This window comes from Thunnus thynnus, chromosome 7 (assembly GCF_963924715.1).
Source record: "Thunnus thynnus chromosome 7, fThuThy2.1, whole genome shotgun sequence".
Taxonomy (NCBI): Eukaryota; Metazoa; Chordata; class Actinopteri; order Scombriformes; family Scombridae; genus Thunnus; species Thunnus thynnus.
The window spans coordinates 5,299,268-5,319,102 of record NC_089523.1 but is presented as its reverse complement, the minus strand read 5'-3'; the positions used below and the strand labels follow the sequence as shown (position 1 = coordinate 5,319,102).

General features: G+C 40.8%; 1 protein-coding gene across 4 annotated transcripts in view; it reads right to left on the bottom strand.

Moving 5' to 3' along the window:
* The window catches only part of usp2a (ubiquitin specific peptidase 2a), a 44,132-nt gene extending 28,064 nt beyond the window's left edge, over positions 1 to 16,068 (bottom strand). For 2 of the 4 annotated variants that reach the window (XM_067593947.1, XM_067593950.1), the window contains exons 1-3: positions 14,235 to 14,366; positions 13,390 to 13,529; positions 1,958 to 2,804 (exon numbers count right to left, since the gene is read on the bottom strand). In XM_067593947.1, coding sequence (XP_067450048.1) covers positions 1,958 to 2,740 — 783 coding nt within the window. In that variant the 5' untranslated portion in view covers positions 2,741 to 2,804; positions 13,390 to 13,529; positions 14,235 to 14,366. Of the gene's footprint in view, positions 1 to 1,957; positions 2,805 to 13,389; positions 13,530 to 14,059; positions 14,084 to 14,234; positions 14,367 to 15,833 lie in introns of those variants that run through there. The other 2 variants (XM_067593948.1, XM_067593949.1) reach the window with 2 other exon arrangements.
* Positions 16,069 to 19,835: the final 3,767 nt, after the last annotated feature.

Below are 19,835 nucleotides of genomic sequence, written 5' to 3'. Positions count from 1 at the left end.
CATGGTCAGACATAAACACTTTTTGTGTAATGGCATATACTGTCAACTACCAAAGGTTGACACAATTTACACAAAATTTCAATACAAAGTTCTCTGATGCATGTTGGACAGTCATGCTTAACCCAGACAGGTGATTTTAATCAATTTGATGAGACCTGTTCTCAGGACTGTGTGGATGTGTACAGACAATCTTATTAGCACATGGTGTCCGGTGACCTCACATAATTCCCAGCATAGCACCACCCACCTTCAACCTTAGCAGAGGTCTAATCAGCCAGAATGAGTGGAAAAGTGTGTGGGTGTGCAGGGCCTTTAGGACATTTAAGACCTTTCACATTAAATGTATATTTACATGAAAAGATGGTCGTTTTATGGAGATACTGAAACTCAGTTTTTGTCTAAAAATTCAGAACAATAATAAGACCTAATGAGCCCTAAATGTAAACATATGCCTGTATGATATAATGTAATCTAATTCAATATCCAATAGTAAATGTGAAGTTTTCAATTGAAGAAAGTTGAAGAAAGGTGCTGAATTGACTCTGTGGTACATTTTGAGTAGTTTTTGCTGTTGTTGTTAAGGGGCAATAACTAACAATTATTTGCATTATTGATTAATCTGCAGATTATTTACTCGATTCATTGTTTTGTCTATAAAATGTCAAATGAAAAATGACCACTGCATTTTCCCAGAGCCCAAGGTAACGTCTTTAAATGTCTCATTTGTCCAACCAGCAGCCAAATATTCCATTTACAATGATATAAGGGAGAGAACAGCAAATGCTCTCAAATCGTTATATTGTGTTGCATTATCTTGGCAAGTAGCCTGATACTACCACCCTCCATATCCACATACTGTGTTTGTGTTTTTTAAGCCATATTGTTGTTTTGTGGGGTTACATCACATGTCCTGAAAACTATATGACCTGTACAATTGTGGGGTTTTTTTTGTGCCTTCACTTTAATCTTGTGGCTAATCCTGAAAAAAAGTACAGTTGATGGTGGAATGTGAAGTTAGTGGAAGCTTGTTCTCATCACTTCAATATTACATACTGAATAATTAATGCTCAAGTAGAGGTCACAGCTACATGTCTCAGTTAAAGTGGTACTCATAAAGTATTGTGATGCATTATAAATCATAAGATCATTTTAAAATGCATGGTAATGTCTTTATTAATTAACCAGTGGTGGTTATGTAGTAGTAAATGCACTGAACAACATGTCAAATAAAATGTTACCACAAATTCTCCCTAATTCTCTCTTCCACTCTTCCACCTTCATGCCATCCTCTTTCCTCCCTCCTGCACTCATGTAAGCGGTTATCGGGACTAATCCAGAAAGGAAGTGGGTCAGTTGTGCTTTCTGACCTGTATAGAGGAAGCTCGGGTCATTAATACTGAGCTTAGAGATGAGGTGAGTGGCCTGCAGACCCAGCTCATCTTTGCCCGGCAACTCTTTCTGAGAGGTGTAACCTAGCTAATTGCTGGTTTAGAAGAGGTCAGGTATCCATGTGTAAGAGCTCATTTGTCACATTACCATGGAGCTACTTCCACACTAAAATAATGAGCTCTGGTTTGCATATAATAGCACTGTTTGTTATTATGATAGCAAAAAATAAGCTTAGACTGTATAGGGAACATGTTAAAGGCATGTAAGAGAGTGTAACTTGTCTGGTCTATCATTGAATAGAAGGTTTTCAAGTGCTTTGACATTAATTTAAACAATAGTGCCCCCATTTGGTAAAAAAATGTACTTTCAGTTACCACAAAGCATTGTGGGGCTTTACCATGTGTGAAGTGAAATAAATGGAAGCAGTGTGCCTCTGCGGACACTGCAGCTAAGATTCCTTTGAGCCTTATTCAGCGCCTTGTTATTGATCCTCTGTCGGCCAGTACATGCCCAATAAAAACAGGAAATGTCAAGCCAGCATGTGCAAGAACAGTGGAAACTCTCTTACCGTGGAGTCCCTGGTGGGGGAGTCGAATACCCCGTTACTGCCCCGCTCCCACGTCGAAGAGCTGAATGCTCTGCTGCTGCTGCTGCTGCTGCTGCTGAAGGCTTCCTTGGTGGAGCTCCGCGAGAGGGCCTCCTGAGTAGAGCTCCGTGACAGGCCTGAGTAGCTCAGGCGGGAGCTAGTGCCATATGAGTCGGCCACATCGCTGGTCCGACTGCGGTAGCTCCGCAGGGCACTGGTGGAAGAAGATGGGATAGAGGACGAAGAGGAGGTGTCGTTGAGGCCCAGAGGGGCCAGGTCCCTGCTTAAGTCACTCTGGGATACAGATTTTCGTCGACTGAGCGAGATGCTGGAGGCCACCGGTGAAGAGGAGAGGTAGCTGGACTGGGCTGAGGACGAAGAGTAGGAACTGTAGCCGGTGTAGGCCGACCCCCCACTCAGCCCCGACCCTCCGTAGCTCTTGAGAGGTGTTCGGCTGAGGCTCTCGCTGCGGCGGCTGCTGCTGCTTCCGAGGATGTCGGTGCGCGGGATGGTTCGGCCCCGGTCGCGGTCTGGGTCTGAGGAGGTGCTGTAGTTGCGGCTGCGGACAGCAGAGCTGCTCAGATAGCTGGAGGAGGAGTAACCTGAGGAAGAGGTGGAGGAGGAGGTGGGGGACTTGTAGGAGGACAACCTGTCCCGCTCACTGTAGGAGCTAAGGCCCGGGGTCAGGGAGGAGCTGTAGGAGCTGTAGTGGCTGGTGTAGGAGGGGCCAGCGTAGCGCTTGGCGGTGGAGGAGACGCGGGACATGTTGTTGCTGCTGCTGCTGGTTTCTCAGCCACAGGGAGGGAGAGCCTCTGGAAGACTGCATCGACTGCAGCCACAGCAAAGAGACACCAGCTCTGTATTAGTTCATCAGCAACAATCAATCAATACTTACACTACAGCAACAATGTAGGCAGCAGTTAGGACATCTTTATCCTCGCCTCACTGAGCATTCATCTACTTTTAAAGAGACAAAATGATGCAAGAAGGTGCATCACTGACTATAAAAGTTCCACCTTTTTGGCATATTATAATGAAAACTATAGATCTAACATGATGTATATTAGGCTTTCTAACACAGCTGGTGCTTATTATCATGTTATTTGTAGGATTAAATCAGCATTTTTTCATGTTTCATCCCATTAACAACAAATCACATTTTCTTTACATTGCTGCCATCCATTTCTCAAAGCATGCTGTAGTACTTTAGAGCTTTCAATGTGTTTTTCCTGACTTTTAGGCAGCTACTAGTTTCCATTCAGTGCACTATTCTGTCATCAGAATCAACTTACAACAACTTAAAACTTCCATTATTTAGACTATCTATCAGGGGGGCATGTCTTTTAACTGTCTCTGTGTGGTACAGGATGTAGCAGTAAGTGCAAATTGATCTGAAATGTCTCAAATGCATTAACCTCCAAAAATAATGGAAGTTCTTACTCTGACAATTCCTCATAGTATTATTAAAGTTCCCCTCCACTCAAAAGTATGTTTTTCTTCTTGTTCCTACAGTTGGATGTTTGAGCTTCATTGTGCAGAATGATATATGCGCAGAGTTTGACACTGGAAGACTGTTTTCAAATTGATCCTCTGAAAGTGGAAAATTTCTCTGTGCTCACTGAAAATCCAGTTTTAAGGGGCGGGCCTATGAGCATTATTTGTGACATCACAAATAGTTTGGAAGCCAATCCTGGTCCAGTATTCAACTTACAGTGAAGTTGGAATCATCTTTTGTCCAGCAGTTTCAAGATTTGAAATTAAAAATATTTGCATATTTATAGATTCTGGAATTTTTAATGAGGGAAAAGGAGAAGATATAATTTTAAGGATTTTAACATGATAATTTTACTTCTTTTGTGGAAAAACCACATCAAACACAAATTATTATTTAAAATAGAGTATTTTATATACATCTCAAGACATGTCCAGGGGGGCTTTAAAAGAAGACATTGAGGCAGGCAGCAGTCCACATGCATTGCTGTACATGTCTTTCAATCTCCACAGCCCCGATTTGTAATGCAGGCTTCCTGTCAAAAATACTAACAATCCCAGCCCCAGACAGATGTTGCTGCCCCCACTACAAGATGGTTTTGTCTCATGTGGCAATTGTTCCCAGTGAAACAATTACATTCAAATAAAGGTTTTTTTAATCATCCCAAGATCGGGCTAAAATTTCCCTCTAAAAGAGTTTATCTCCTGTTATACCGTGTAGTTTTGTGCTCTGACTAAGGTCTTTATGCAGATAAATGTGCGGATGTTTTGATCTTTTTCCATTGCTGTTTTTTCCATCCGACACTTTGTTATTTTGTGGCAGTGTGTTTTGGAAATTTTGGCTAAAATGTGTAGTTTCTGGGCCTAAACCAAGATTACACAAGTGATGTCACTTGAGTAAGGTCCTCCTCAGCCACAGAAGACACTGTTTAATAATTTTCACGAGCTGAGTAGTATTTCGACTATAAAGTCAACTTTGACATTATCAGTGGAGTGCCCCTTTAAAAACATATTTGGTTTCATTGTTAGTACTTTTATTCCTCTAGACTGGAGCAAATCAAATTAGAATATATAAGGCTGTCATGTGTGTCTATCTAGGGCCCAGTGACATAAACACCCCTGCATTATGGTCTATACTACCCATCTCCAGGCTTTTGCAGAGCATGGCTGGTTAACCAAGCCTGAGGTGTACCAAGTGAAGCCAGCTGCAGCCTACAACATACTATACAAAGAGCCCACATCACACAACTCACGAGGGGGGAGCATGCTACACAATCCAGAGACAGATCTGTGGTGACACAATTAGCACTAGCTTGCTGATACACTACTAAGGCATGATCTAATGCTCAAGCATCTTCAGCCGGGCTTGGAAAACCCACAGGAAGCCTCTTTTCCTACCAACTTTAAGCCCATCATAAAATCAAGGGGAGAAATGAAAATATGCAGTAGAATCTCTCTGGGCTATTTTGACTTCTCAAACTGCAAATCCAACCCACCCCTCCTCCGTCTCAGTATAGAATGTGTCTCCCACGGCTATAATGGAAGAGTCCAGCTGGTTGTTGGCTGTAAAGCCAGGCCAGGGGCACAGTGTGTTCCTGTGACAGCCGAGGCAGAGACAGGCTCTTGTTCACATGCACAGCATCGTCTGAATAAATAAAAGTATCTGGTGTTGCTGATCTGTGTTGAGTTCAGTTAGGGAGGCTCATATTTCTTTAATCTCTCTCTCTTACTGCTCCCTATCCTCTCTCTCTCTGCTCTCTCGGCACCCTGCCTTCTCTCCTAGTGTACCTACTTCTTCGCAGTGTAATTTCCCCTCCTTCTGCATCTCTATCTCTTTCTCGCTCTGCCTCTGCCTCTCTCTGTGACCACAGGTTTATCAATAATTCAGCATATGGATCTGGAGTAGGCAGACAGGCAGCGTGCTGGAGGCAGGCCAACACTGCTGGCCAAAACACACAGAGGTGGGCCAGGTGGCGGTGACCATAGAGTTAAGGTACTGCTAAGCCAGTGAGACTAACTGCACCAAGAAGCTGGCCTCGCTGTAAGTCAGCCAGCTAAAGCAAGGCTCTGTAGATATACAAGGTTTGTTTCTACAATTTGGCAGCAGTGGTGTTTGCAGGGTTATTTTGGTTTCAGTGTTGTAATGCAGATGGGATGAGGCCTGGATCTGGATTTACTCTCTTCATCATCACCTCTGTCAGTTACTGGAGACAGAAAATTACCAAGATTGTGCAATGTGGTGGGATGCCTGCCTGGAAATGAAGTGGAACAAACAAAGTGTCAACAACCATGACTAGTTCTTTACAATCAGAGGTGATCAGTACATGGATGAAGAAATATTTAACATTGAATCTAACAGAGTGTGTAGCCTGAATCAGTAGCTTTCTGCATTGTAGCTCCCCTCACTGGTGAATGAAAGCGCCAACCATCAGCTGTAACATACAGTATTTTAATTTTGACTACAAACTTACTGACAATAACATGCAATAACTCGCAGATAGAATGGTTGATAAGATATTAACAGTGCTTATATACACCTAGCATCACACTGAACTCACTTAAAAATCCAAGATTGAAGTGAATACAGTCAGACGCAGTGCTGTAAGGAAATTACTTAAGAGATTCATTCATTTCCGCCTCAGTACAGAAATGCCAAAGATGTGTTTTGAGACAGTGTAACTGTTCTGCAGTTCATCCACCAGAGAGTACTGACAAGTTTATTTTTCAACTGTAGAATGTTGCGCGCAGCAGAATTTTTGGTCACAATTAAAAACAGATTTAAAGGATCATTATCAAAAATGTTTATTCATGTTATGGGTTGTGTAAAGAATATTGATGTTGGCTGGTATATCATTATCAGATTTTTGAAACTCTGAAATGTCAATTTTGGTTTTGGCCTTAGAAATCCTGTATCAGTCAGGCTATATTTCTAATGGGCTCATAATCTGTGTGGAAGACATAACAGTATACTCCAGTAAAATACTCTACTATGCCAACCCAAAATTCCTATCCAGATCGTTTTTGCAGAGCACAATTTCTGGTAATCTGAGCTAGTAATTTGCTGCCTGAATGCAAAGAGAACACTAACCAACAGAATTTTCAAAGCTTGTACCCAACTTTGATTGAGGCAAAACTTCATTCATCACTGCAAATTCCACCAATTAACAAGACTGCAGCTGGTAAGCCCACCACATCCTTATCATCACACTAGCTCAAAGCTACATTATGTGACTGCTCACACTGTGTAAACACAAGGATAAAAACATGTGTGAGTGGAATTACAGTGATACATCCTGGATGTATTTGTATCTGTGATACCATGAGATGTGTTTTCTCTGAAAAAACTGTGTAAGACCCGCTGTATAAATGTGGCACTTCACTAAATCAACAGTTTGTACAATCCCACATCATTAACGCCAAAAATCCCCCTCAAGATAAATTCTCATCAAATGTCTGTGGCTTTTTTGTCTATCTCTAAACCCTTGAATCCTACAAATATTTGAACCCTTGAATGCACCACCTTGACCTTGGTTGAACCTTGACCTACCTGTCTCACCCATAAAACTCTCTGTATTCCCACAGCTGTGTCACAGAGTAAGACCCGGCCAGCGCAGCTGAGTGGAACAAGTTCGGGCTAGCCTGGTGGGCAAGCTGCTGAGAGTGAAGTGCAAACAGCAAGTAGCACCCATGGGAGTAACACCACACAGCATGGACACACAGGATTGATAAAGACGATAGCAAACTATGGATTTCACTTCTGAGAGGAGATGTCTCCACGGAAACAACAACACACGCACAGGCATGTGCCGCACTCACACACACACACACACAAACACACTCTGGCTACTCTGCATTTTCAGCCTCCCCTGAGGTTGTGCTAACCAGTAGTTACCATAGCTACCATGGCAACAAGCTGCATGCATTCGTTTGCTTGCTACCAACGCAGTAAGGACATAAAAGTAGCAGCAGGGCATATTCCAGAGCCAATGTACACTTAGCCGGCTACTATCAGAGCCACAGCCTGAGGGCTACACGTAATGCTCTGTATTCCTTTCCTTCCTTTAGAAAACCACCACAAAAATGAAAAACGCTCGACCTAACAAGCCTCTGTGCTGTAGGGGGATAAGATAGGATCAAACAGGATAAGATAGGATCAAATATTAGAGATCAGAAGAAAACAGAAAGTGAAAATATGCCAGTGTAAAAAGACAACAATCTACTACTATGAATGAGCTGGTTGGTCTACCAAGCTTCTACTAAATCTGTATTAAGAAAGCTGTCAAGCTGTCAACAGAGTGGCAGAAGTGACTGCATGAGAGAAGCTTTCTGCAGCGTAGTGGAAGGCAGTTTTTAGCAGCTGACTGCTGGGAATCCTTGGCAAAGAGCTGGAGAGATGAGGTTTCACTTACTGGGCAGGTTTCAGAAAACCAAACTAAAAACTTTTTCAGGAGCCTCACTTTCACTTCCTGGAACTGAATTCATGAAAAATTTAGAGACATTAACAAGGATCCCAACACACGTTCCCTTTCCATTCACAAAGAGTCAGTCATCAACAGCAGTACCACAGCTCAGCTGGGAGTCGCCAATGATGTCACACGCTTTTCATTATAAAGCTGCATCAATATCTATATATTGAAGAATGGAAAAGATGACTATGTGTAATGTGAAAGGGGTCGCCTGTAGTGACAAACTCACAAAGAATTATCACCAAGCAAACACTTCAACTCCCCTCAACTCTACAGCCGTCAACTTTAAGGTTCTGGTTTACTCCCACTGCTCTCATCAACCAATTGAATATTGGACTCAAATTACCATTCATTTGAAGGTTCTGAAACTACAATCAAAGAAGAGAAATAGGAAGTTTGGCATAGTATAAATGAGCCCTCAATACAACTACACTTCCTAAATGAAAAACCTTGAAAGTAAACTTGGCTTATAAGGAGAAAATTATTCATAGAAACCTTTTAGAGCCTTAAATTGATACATTTCAGAGCTTTTCAAAGACCCCCAGACACATTGTGAATTCTCTTGTTGATTTTGATTGGGTCAATTATCTCACTGAAATGTGCATCTGTTGAAAATCCATCATTGTAATGAGTGAGTGAGTCAGATCTCTTACAGTACATATTGTCCTCCCAGGTCTCCCGCTGGCCTATTAGAAAGCAGAGTAAATCTCAAGTGCTTTGGGAGAGTGTGTGTGATGACGCAGGACTCTACAGCTGCTGTGCCCAGGGGTGACATCGCATGAATGTAACACCAGCATGGACACTTGCTCACTGGTGATTTGGAGTGAGAGTATGTGCGTCTGTGTGCGTCTGTGTGTGTGTGTGTGTGTGTGTAGAAGTGCCATATTATAGTAAATGGTTGGCTCAATTTCCTTCTCAGTTGAGTCAGTGCTGTTTTGAGGCGAGCACTGTGATTCTATGTTAAAGTCAAGTTCAGTGCTGGGTCAGTTTCCATGGAGATAGAGATAGAGATAGAGACAGGCACAGATAACACATGTAGTCAAATATAGGTGCAACAAGTAGCTTGATATTTCACACCATTAAGTACCAACTGACGGCATCTGTGGTGTGTTGATAATGAGCGTTGATCAATACTAATGTCTGACTGATTGCAAAAGCAAACAAACCGCATCATATCATGTATTATTCTCAAGCATTTAAAAACAAACATTCAATTCTTGTGAACTGCCATTTCTTTTCAGTTAGCTTGTTTGTGTTAGCTGATTTCCTTTTAAGGGTGGGTGGTGTTGCCCCAACCATTCAATAGCAAATGAAGTAAGCCACCCTCCAAAGTCATTTTTAGTCAACAAAGAAGCGGTGGTAGCAGTTGCTAGGAGAGGTTTTTGACTTTTCATGCCAGTCAAAGAGATTTTTTCTCTGTATGTCGACTTACAACAGCCTGTTAAACTGTGTTGATCTCACCTGTTCCTCTTACCGTTTTTTGGCCATTTTCTGATGCTATTTTTCATGGATGTAGCTACTTCATTAGCAAACTTTGCAGGAGGATGACGTCCTTATTCTTAATCCTGCCTACAGAGGTCTGATTAGCTCTGTTCTGTTTCCAACTGGGAGAAACAGTCATCATTGAGCCCAATCGCTGAACCAGGCTATGTTGTTGCAGTACTATATGGCTCAATCTTCAATTAATGTTTCTGTCAAATCTAAATAGATCATTTACTCATCTTAATAACATTGTTATTGTTATTAACATTATTATTATTATTTAACACAGCAGGATAAGCTGCACTAGACCAGCCATACAGTAAATGGAGGCCATCTTGGAGCAGCGCAACCAGCTGTACACACAGCATTGACATATTATCACCTTGTAAAGTTGATATGGTGAAAACGTTAGCAAAGAGGGGTCTATTTACATTCATCAGATGCAGAGCAACATTAGTCTTCATTTGTTGCTAGCCACCTGATGATTATACGTTATAAGACAAGCTAAGTCACTCTCATTTTAGCTCTGTTTTGGTCTCTCCTGAGGGAAATATCTTTCTCTTCAGTTTCAATTTGGTGCTGTGTAGTGCACAATAGGTTTATCAGAGCTTTTTTTGTTATAAACTGTCGCCTGCTGCCGCTGGATACAAGGTCGTGTGAGTGGTGAGACTGAACCAAACATTGAAAATTTGCGGGTCATAAAGCCAAAACAATAAGCCCAAAGACACTAAAATGCACCATAGAGCTGATTGGAACTACAGAGTTGGGTGATAATTCTCTGTAGGTTTGTCAGTACAAGCGACCTCTTTCACATTACACATAGTCATTCGACCCATTGTTGATATCAAAATATTGATTAGTGCAGCTTCAAGCTTCCATCAATGAATTGCTTTTTTGAGCATTAGAACTGAATTTTCATACTTTTCACAATGCATCAAAATTACTTTTGCCAGACTGTGCAAACCAGTGGTGCTACATGTATTTGTCATGCAGGAAAACAGTAAGTAACAGTGACAGTTTTTGACCTAAAAATCCATAGGATTTCCTGTTGTTACTGTTGCTTCAATATAAACAAAACAGCCAACCGATAAAAAACTAACAGAGACAAAGTGTGGTTCTCATAGGAAATAATGTTAGCAGATCAACATGGAAGCTATTCGGGGGTCTCTGAGCTGTGCTGGGTTTGGCTTGGTCTTACAGGCAGCTATATATACCCTGAAATGTGAGCAGATAAGACACCGCTGATGTCTGTGAGGGCCACACTGACGCCTCTCTCTGCCCCATCTTTCAGCCCATTACAACTATAGTTGCCAAACTGTTTCATATTAAAACTAAGCTTGACTACTTGGCTGCTAAGACAGGCCATAGTTGGATCTCCTCCAGTCTCTCCTAGCTACAGGTTAGACTACTATTCAACACTTAGTTTTCCCCTCAGCCAAGTCAAATGTGTGGCAGTATAATGACATGTATAGTGGAGACTTTACAGATAGATACAAAGAAAGGACAATTTAACTAGAGGAATGCACAGTGCTAGCAAAACACTTAAAAATAAAACCACAAAATTAAAGTGCCAACTAAAAATATCTTGTTCATAAAAATGCTATTAAAGAAGAAATTTAATATCAATGATTTTGCTTGTCTTTCCCTTCCAGCAATGCATTTGAAATCTCTACGGCTCTGACTGTGACAGCTTAGTCACCTTTCATATTCCACATACCTTATTAAACTCTCAAAAATAAGTCACATCCCCATAACACTGCAATCCACTGAGGAGAAAACATTTTTTTCATGTTTTCTATTCATATGCAGTTTCTGCTATAAGAAATTTCCCTCAAGAACATTTTTTTTTTTTACAACACAACCACGTTTCTACAATATCAAAACTTGGAGGAGGAGCAGCCAATTAGGATATATCATTACCACCATCTGTTGGTGACTCACGAGAGGCCGTAAAAGTAGCATTGACCTCAGAGATGAATCTGCAGGCTACAGTGATTGATGCTGCAGCCTCTGCAGCTGACTGGCGTAATGCTTTATTCATCGAGATAATCATTTGGTCAATTACACACCATTATTATTTGAAACACCTATCAATCTTTGTCATTGCACTGAGTGATCCAGAGAAATGTTGTAGATACCCAGAAGTGGCTTAAAACAACAAGTAGTTAAAACAATGAGTCACACTGGTGGAACAGTTGCACTTTTCAACACATACTGTAAGCTTCTTATCCATTCACAAAGACATCATCTCCAGTAGGTTAGGTGTAACCTGTGTGTTACTGATGATGTCACCCATATTATTAAAGCCGCATGCAACATTACTGTTTTAATTCAATCTCACCGCTGTCATCAACCTTGTTTGCAAACATATTTTACATAACAACTTCATAAGGTGATATAAATCAATGTTGTGATACAAGACTTGGTCTAAAATTCATAATATTAAAGACACCTTCCAGACATGTTTTAATATATATAAAAAGACTCTGCTTTGAGTAATAATTTGTGTCTAATATGGTTTTTCCACAAAAAATTTCAGTTAACTAGTTAAAAATTCTTAAAACATCATCTACTGCTTCTCCCTCATTGAAAAACCTGGAATGTATGAATATTCAAATGTTTTTCATTTCAGAAGTTTAACTACTGGACACGAGATGTCTGCTACTTTCACTGAAGTGTTTTCCCTATATCCATTCAGCAACGCGCCGCTGCAGAATTATGAGCACTGCTGCTAAAATTTCACACAATCATTGATATCAATGGGCTACTGATGATGACTAACATCCTACGTTATTGTTTTTTTTGACTCATCAACTAGTGCATCAAATCCCAGAATCCTCCCTCACCTCATTCTCCAAAGTACATCTACGTGAAAGGTACTGTTATAAGAGCCCCGAAGTTAGCGACGATGGGTTAGCCTAACCTGACCAGGCTCACTTAAGGTGGACTGACTTTTAAGGTGCACCAGCTATTCTCATTTTAGTGTCAATCTCAGCCGCTCCTACTGTAAACAGAGAACGGAGAAATGTCTGGCTGCTGAGGCTCTCCTGAGTTTGGCTCAGCACGCCCCAACTCCACCCCCGTCACTGCTGCCCAAAAGCAGTCAACCTAGGGTACATACTGCACTGAAAAGTCCGGTCTGGTTGTATGTGCACTGGAGGCTTCAAGTGTCCACATCACACTTGTGTAAGTTGAATACTGGACGATGTTTTCAGTGAGCACAGAGAAACTTTTCCCCTTCAACAGATGAATGTGTAAACTAACTCTGCACAAACATCATTCTGCACAGTGAAGGCCAAACATTCAAATGAAGTAACAAAGCATAACGATGAAAAGAGGGGGGGCTTTAACATCTCCTCTGTCTCTGCTATAACATTTTTCTGTGACTTTCTTTGATTAAATCCAATTTTTTTTTCAAATTGACTCAATACACTTGGTCTCCAATATAAGTCTTACCATCATATTACTCAATAGCAGATGTGTTGTGCAGTTTTGATCTCTAATGCAGTGGATATGTTTTCCACTTGTTTGTTTTCTATCATTTCAGCATCATGAAAAACTTGTAGAGCTTTAACCTGCAATTAAAATGTATAGTGTATAGTACAGTGTCATAGTCTAAATCTCTACATGGCAGTAATGTTGTAAACTGAGACGGGACAGACACGCAGCATCACCTTCACCAGTTGAGTCATTTCTGTGAGTCATTGTAGACTGATAAAACATAACACACGCATTATTTTTCCAACTTCTTCCAAAATAACAGTACAGCTGGTCAACATTCAGGCCTGGCCGGTTTTACTGTGACACATCTGAACCATGCAGTCAGTGGTGTCAAACTCTGCCATTACATGCAACAACAGGAATGCATTCTGAACTATATGTACATGGGGACACTTAAAAGACATCATACTGCCAGCTGGGACAACATATTTATGTGTGTTTGTATCTGTAAAAGCATGTGTGTTAAGGTGTTACCTGCCGTATTTGCAGTGGTGTGTGTCAGTCCCCGCAGACTGCGATGGCTCTGGGGCAGCTCATCCTACGGTTGCTACCCCGCAGTGTACACACACACACACACACACGCGTACTCACGGGCTTTGTGATAGCGATCACTCCTGAGGAAACACAAGGACACATTATATGTCATACCGTTCAACACGCAGGAAACATCAACATGAAAAAACTTTTATTCTGTTGACTGAGGACTTTTGTTTGAGATAACTGTAATCAGAATCGGGTAAATACATATCATTTGCTGTCAAACAATCTAGCTGGACAGAACACCCCGTAGAAATGTTTATGTTTTAAATCAACAGCTCATATCTCTGTGTTGTGCTGTCTCTCACACAGCAAACTTTACAGCAGGCAACCTCAGCATGAAGTGAGGCCACCGGTCAACACATTCTGAGGATTTCATGTCCAACCATTAAATATTGATGATGCATCCTTCAGCTCGTATTATCAAATCCGGAAAAGTTGTTCAATTATAAAGCTCAGGTAAAAAGAAAGCTGATAGGTTGACTCCATCTTCGAGAGCTTCTTATGCACTTGTTTCAAAGCTCACATTTTGCCACCACGACCAGCTACTATATACTTTCACCATCCACTGAAAACTTCCCCTGTATCAAGTGGTGATATGCCCTACCCTGGAAAGTGATGTTTAGCTCTTCTACTCATGCTAGAAAAACCCAGAACTTTCTGAAATGTTATCCCCTATCCCCTATCTTCAAACAGCCAACACCATTCAACTGACAAGCAGGTACCTAAAAGAAGAAAAAGGGAGGAAGAGTGACAGTTAAATTGCTTTATCAAAGGCTCACCCGTGTTGTTCCGAGCGGCCAGGCCAATAGACAGAAAGCAATGGGGTGCTACTTGGGAGGCTGTGGCCCCAGAGTGTGAGAGGATAGTATGAGCACAGCGATCCAAAATGCCACAGATCAAGTTACAGAGCCGGTAAATATAGCAGACGCCTATGACCTCCACAGGTCACTCAACACTCAGTGGCATTCCAATTTGCTCTTAAAGGACTAGCATTAAGGCTTTTTATACGCCAAGCTGGGTAAGCAGCAAGTCCACCACACTGCTAAAGCCAGCAGACTGGATGTTCACGCAGAAATTAAAATCTGAAGGGAGTGGAGAGCTTCACTGGATCATGATTCCTCTGCAGGCATCTCTGAGTTCCTCCCGTCATAGTGTTGCTGTATAGCAAAGAGCATAGATACTATATACATACACCCCACGCTGTCATAATAAGCAATAATAACTTTGCTGCTCTGAAATTTCACATATGAAAGTGAAATTCCTCATCAATTTCAGTGATGATGGTTCTGATTGCATTTCAGTTTTGACATCTGCTATATGTAATTTAAACGTTTAAGTCAGATTCATACCATGTTTCCCCACAGGTATGTCATATACTTGCCATAGTGGTGCATGAAAAACATACATTACCTGTAAATTACCAAATAAAATCGAATATTTTCTAGCACAGGACAACAGCTGACGTACGTGTGCAAGACAATGGAAAAAGACAGACGTAGTGCTGTGGTGGACGGTCTCTGAGGGGTAACGTTATAGCGTTACATGACACGGAGAGAGGAGATGGGACGACACTGGCACAGAAGCCATACTCGAGACTGCAGTGTGGCCGGTTCAATTTGGTTGTGTACTGGCTGATTTAAGGCAATAACTAATATATTTCAAAGATTCTCATGAAGTAGGATGATATCGTTATTTCACACGTGATTAGATAACCACTCAGCTCGGTAATGGAAGCGGGGCAGATTTGACAGATTGAGTACGGTCCGTGAAGGGGGCGGGGAGGAGATCGAAACTCCTTTTGGACTGAGAGGTAGCGAAGTATAAAGTTGATACAATTAACTAACTTAACCTACACGTCTTATTAGATTATGTAACCTCTGTGAACGTCCAGCGTTAGTTAACTAGCTATATCCTTAGCTAACTCATGCAAACAGTAGGCTATACGTTATCTGCAGCTGAGACAGCAGCAGGGCTGTTACGCCAAACTGCATATGCCAGTTGCGGTAGTGCATATCAGCAAACCACACACATTTCACAGGTACCAGCATAGCTAGGCCGGTAAAATACAGGGGTCATTCTTCTATTATTCATAGCTAACCTATGGCCGACAGAATAAGCAACACTGAATTCGACAGTATCTGAACTTTCTTTCTTCCTCCGCAGCACACCGTAGGGTTTTGGGTTAAAACTTTGAAATTATAATGACTTTCAGAATCATATTTTATGCCGAATATTCTAGTTGCTCATTGTAACCCCTAAAATGTGTTAAATTGTGTTCGGTAAGGACAAATTAATTCCTGACAGGCAAGACAATGCTACACTGCCAGAGTTTGATAGGAGTCTGGCTTGTGCTTATCAAGGTAACTGCATTCACTCACCCCACAGTTGGAGATCATCCCGATCCGAGCGGGCAGCGAAACGCCCCCCTAAAAGTAGCTTTCTAGCCGCCTTGTGCTGCTTTTCAAACCGTGCTGTGGAGGCTGGCCGCTAATGTTTCGATAGAAGACTACACCGCCATGGGTTTTAATCAAAACTACGCTGGTATTCAGCCATATCTTCTGTCCGTTCGCTGTAGTAGACTTTCTGCAACCGAGTAACGGTTCTTTTCGCTTTAACGGTGACGTCAGTTCGGTAAACAGCTTATTTCTGATTGGTTCGAAGCTCTTCGTAAACGTCACCAGCCAGCGCAGGGTACCGCCTCCTACACCGTCGCCATGGGGATGAACGTAAACATCAGAGATTTCATTCAACAAATACTGTAAGACACTAGTAAAGGATTTAAGTAATAATAACAATAATAATAATGCATTTAATTTGTATTACACAGTTCATTCACAGTGAATCTCAAAGTGCTACAGCGTTAAAAACATATAACATAAAGAAAATGACAAGAATTAAGATGAAAAAGCCTTCCTGAATAAAAAGGTTTTTAAGCATGTTTTAAAAGAGTCTAGGGTCTGTGCTGCCCTCAAATGGTTAGGAAGGCTGTTCCACAAGTAAATACTATTCTATAGTCAACATGGAATAAGTACCTATATAGTATAAATAGTATATATATATATATATATAGTATAAATAAATGAGCTGCTAAAGTCTTATACACAAATTCGTTTTTAGAACATTTCTGTGATGTTCTGAATGTCTAATAAATCAAGACCAATGGCTGCCAATAAGAAATGTAATCTTTGAAAAGGGCCATTAAAAATAATCAGTGAAAACAGATTCTTGCATTCTGCTTATTACTACTACCATTATTACTGTAGTCAACATGACTTTTAAATCTCCTTCACTCCTCCAATATTCTATGAGACTATATTTCTCTGTACTGATGGATGATTGGCTCAATTATGAAGGAGGAGGAGGATCTTTTGCCTTATTCCAAGTTCCAGCACTCCAGTAGTCATTCATGCTGGAGTGTGCCAGCGTCTTTACAAAGTGAGTCATAAAATCACACTGCAGTAGACCCAGTAGATCTGTACCATTAAACACATCTGAACCTCTGACATGGTTCTAAAGCTGCTGCTGTGAATGAAACAAAGTGTCACACTGAGGAGGGAGACTGCAATTTATTACCATTCAGTGACACATCTTTCTCAACATATACAAACACAAGAAAGATGACTCATTCTGTTCCATTTAATACTTCATAAAGGCTCCTACAAAAAAAAAGATTATGCTTCAAATGCCACAGATTATGAACAGTCCCGAGTTACATATATTGAGTGAATTGATTAGCTTAAATACTGGTGTATAAGACTGAGCAGGGATGAAACCTGGGCATCCTGCACATTTAATCCCACCAAAATCTATTACACTATAATCAAAGACAAATATAGCCTTCTGAGATCCATGTGACGTCTGGTGCACTACTTTTAGAGGCAGATGATGACTCAAGCAGTGTATTTACTGATATATCCAGAGTAGCAAGTATCTATTTAGTTTCACAGGTTTCCTTTTGAACAGGATGTGCTATATTGATGCTACCAGATGTCTAGCATTATGTGCTGAGTGGTCAGCTAAGCAAAGGAAATATTGAGGTTTTAATTGTATGAATTATCTCCATTTAAACAGGCAAGCCATAATCTAACAGAATAGTGTTTCAGTTTTTCAACAGGTCTGATATCAGTTTATTACATTTGTGTAAGATTGTGGAGTATTTCAACTCAATTTTCTGCTTCTCGTTTGTTTATTTGTTTCTTATAATGTGAACAGACCACAGCAGTTTTAAGGAGTAGAAATGGAATTTGAATTTAAAGGAAAAATCCACCCTTCAGGGGGTATTTTGTCTACTTCAGTTAGTGACTCCTTCATTTTGTAGAATGCCTTTTGACATCCACCACGAACTTCTTTGAAGCAGAACATTGACATTTTGGGAAAACACTTATTTGCTTACTTGCTGACAGATAAGAGGAACAATACCACTCTAATATCTGTAGGCTAAATATGAAGCTACCACCAGCAGCCGGTTAGCTTAGCTTAGCATGAGGACTGGAAACTGAGGGAAACAGCTAGCCAGGCTCTGTCCAAAGGTAACAGAATTCACCTACCACTCCTCTAAAAACTGACTAATTACTGCAGGGCAATTTCAGAGTGGAGATTCAAGGAAGTCACTGCACCTGCCAAGAAATAGCCTAGTCCTCCACATGTTGTTTTTACACTTAAGTTTTTGTCCAGATTTAACTAATAAGATGTAAAGTGTTAATTAATGAACTTTAGAGGTGCCGGTAGGCAGATAGCCAGGCTAGCTGTTTCCTTTGTATCCTGTCTTTATGCTGAACTAACTGGCTGCTGCCAGTAGCTTCATACTGAACAGACAGACATGAGAGTGATATCAATCTTCAAACTCTGGCAAAAAAGCAAATAAGTGCATTTCTCAAAATGTCTAACTATCCCTTTAAATGTCCTGTTCATCTCTGTATTATGTATGAATCTGGAAATACGGATTGCAATAGTGATGTTGGCAGCATATCAACAACAAGCATAGTCAGTTCTTACTCAAAGTACAGTGTCCTGTGTTTGCACTGCATTCTGGTCTACTAGGGCTACTGCTGCTGGATATATTGTATGGTGCCTCTATGATGGATTTCTCCCTGCAAAAATGTTTAATGATGAATAAAAGGCGTCTCTCAGGGGCTGCACAGTTTGATTCTTTGACACCAAACTTGATGTTTACTTTTGAGAGTTTAGCTGAGCTGAGAACATCTCAAACATGATATCAAGACATCACTATTGATGGTTGATGTATTCAGGGGAATGAAACAGCTGAAACAGTTAAAAAAAAGAGAGTACATTGTTAATAATTGTTAATGGCATGTGAACGCAGCATAAAAGGAATTTGTCTTCAAACACCCTGAAAACTTATTTTGCCAATCAGCTTCTTACTATGACCAATGGAATCTGAAAATGAACACAAAGTCTTCTGCTAAAGCTTGAGCAGTTTTGGTTATTTCACATACAAGAATTTCTGTGTTTGTGTTTTTTGTGCTCTTTTCTCACTGGTGTGAAGTGGGTGGGTCTCAAGTGGAAAAAGGTGACGTATTTCCATGCACCAATCCGAGTATAGCAACATCTGAATCAAAAGGAAGTGAGTGTTGTGGTGTTGAAAAAATAATTTGCTTGTGCTGCCAGGCCACTGTCAATCTGATCAAGCCACATCCACACAGTCCTGAAGAAGCAGATTAGCTGAGTTTTTTCTCTTAATAAATAAAGATGTCTCAGATGTCTCACACTGATTAGCACAGACACCATAACTCAATACTTCAGTCCAGACTTGGATGTTGATGCCAACACTGCACAGCTGCCTGTGTGTGCTGGTTTCTATGGCTATGGTTCATGCTACAGTAACATTTATTCAGCAACATTATTATGTGATAGAATGGGGAAACAGGTGCCAGTATTGTCCTTTATTTTCATCTAACCTGCTGTATGCCATTGTTACACCTTCATTACTGACTCTTTAGTGTTATTATATTACACCTTCTAATATTCAAGTATAGCAGTAGTGTCATAAAATAATTAGGTAAAGGATAGTTAGGAGGGAAGGTACTGTGGGATATATATTCTTGAGATACTGATACTTTGGAGGGTAAAAACAGTGTTAAAAAAGAGGCCAAAGCACACTGAGCTGGGTTTGTTATCATCAGTGGATGAACTGGAGCTACAGCCCAAACATATATCTATTTCCAAAAAGCCACTTAATGTGAATATTTCATTTTGTGTCTTAATGTATCAGTTGTCTCCATGGCCATAACACTGTGCACTGTCAGGAATCCCCTACTCTGCTAAGTTGCTTGCTATAGGAAAAATCGATAGCACCGAGCATCAAATATCAATGCTCCTCTTATATAAGGTGGATGCTGTATATTAAAATCAATACATAC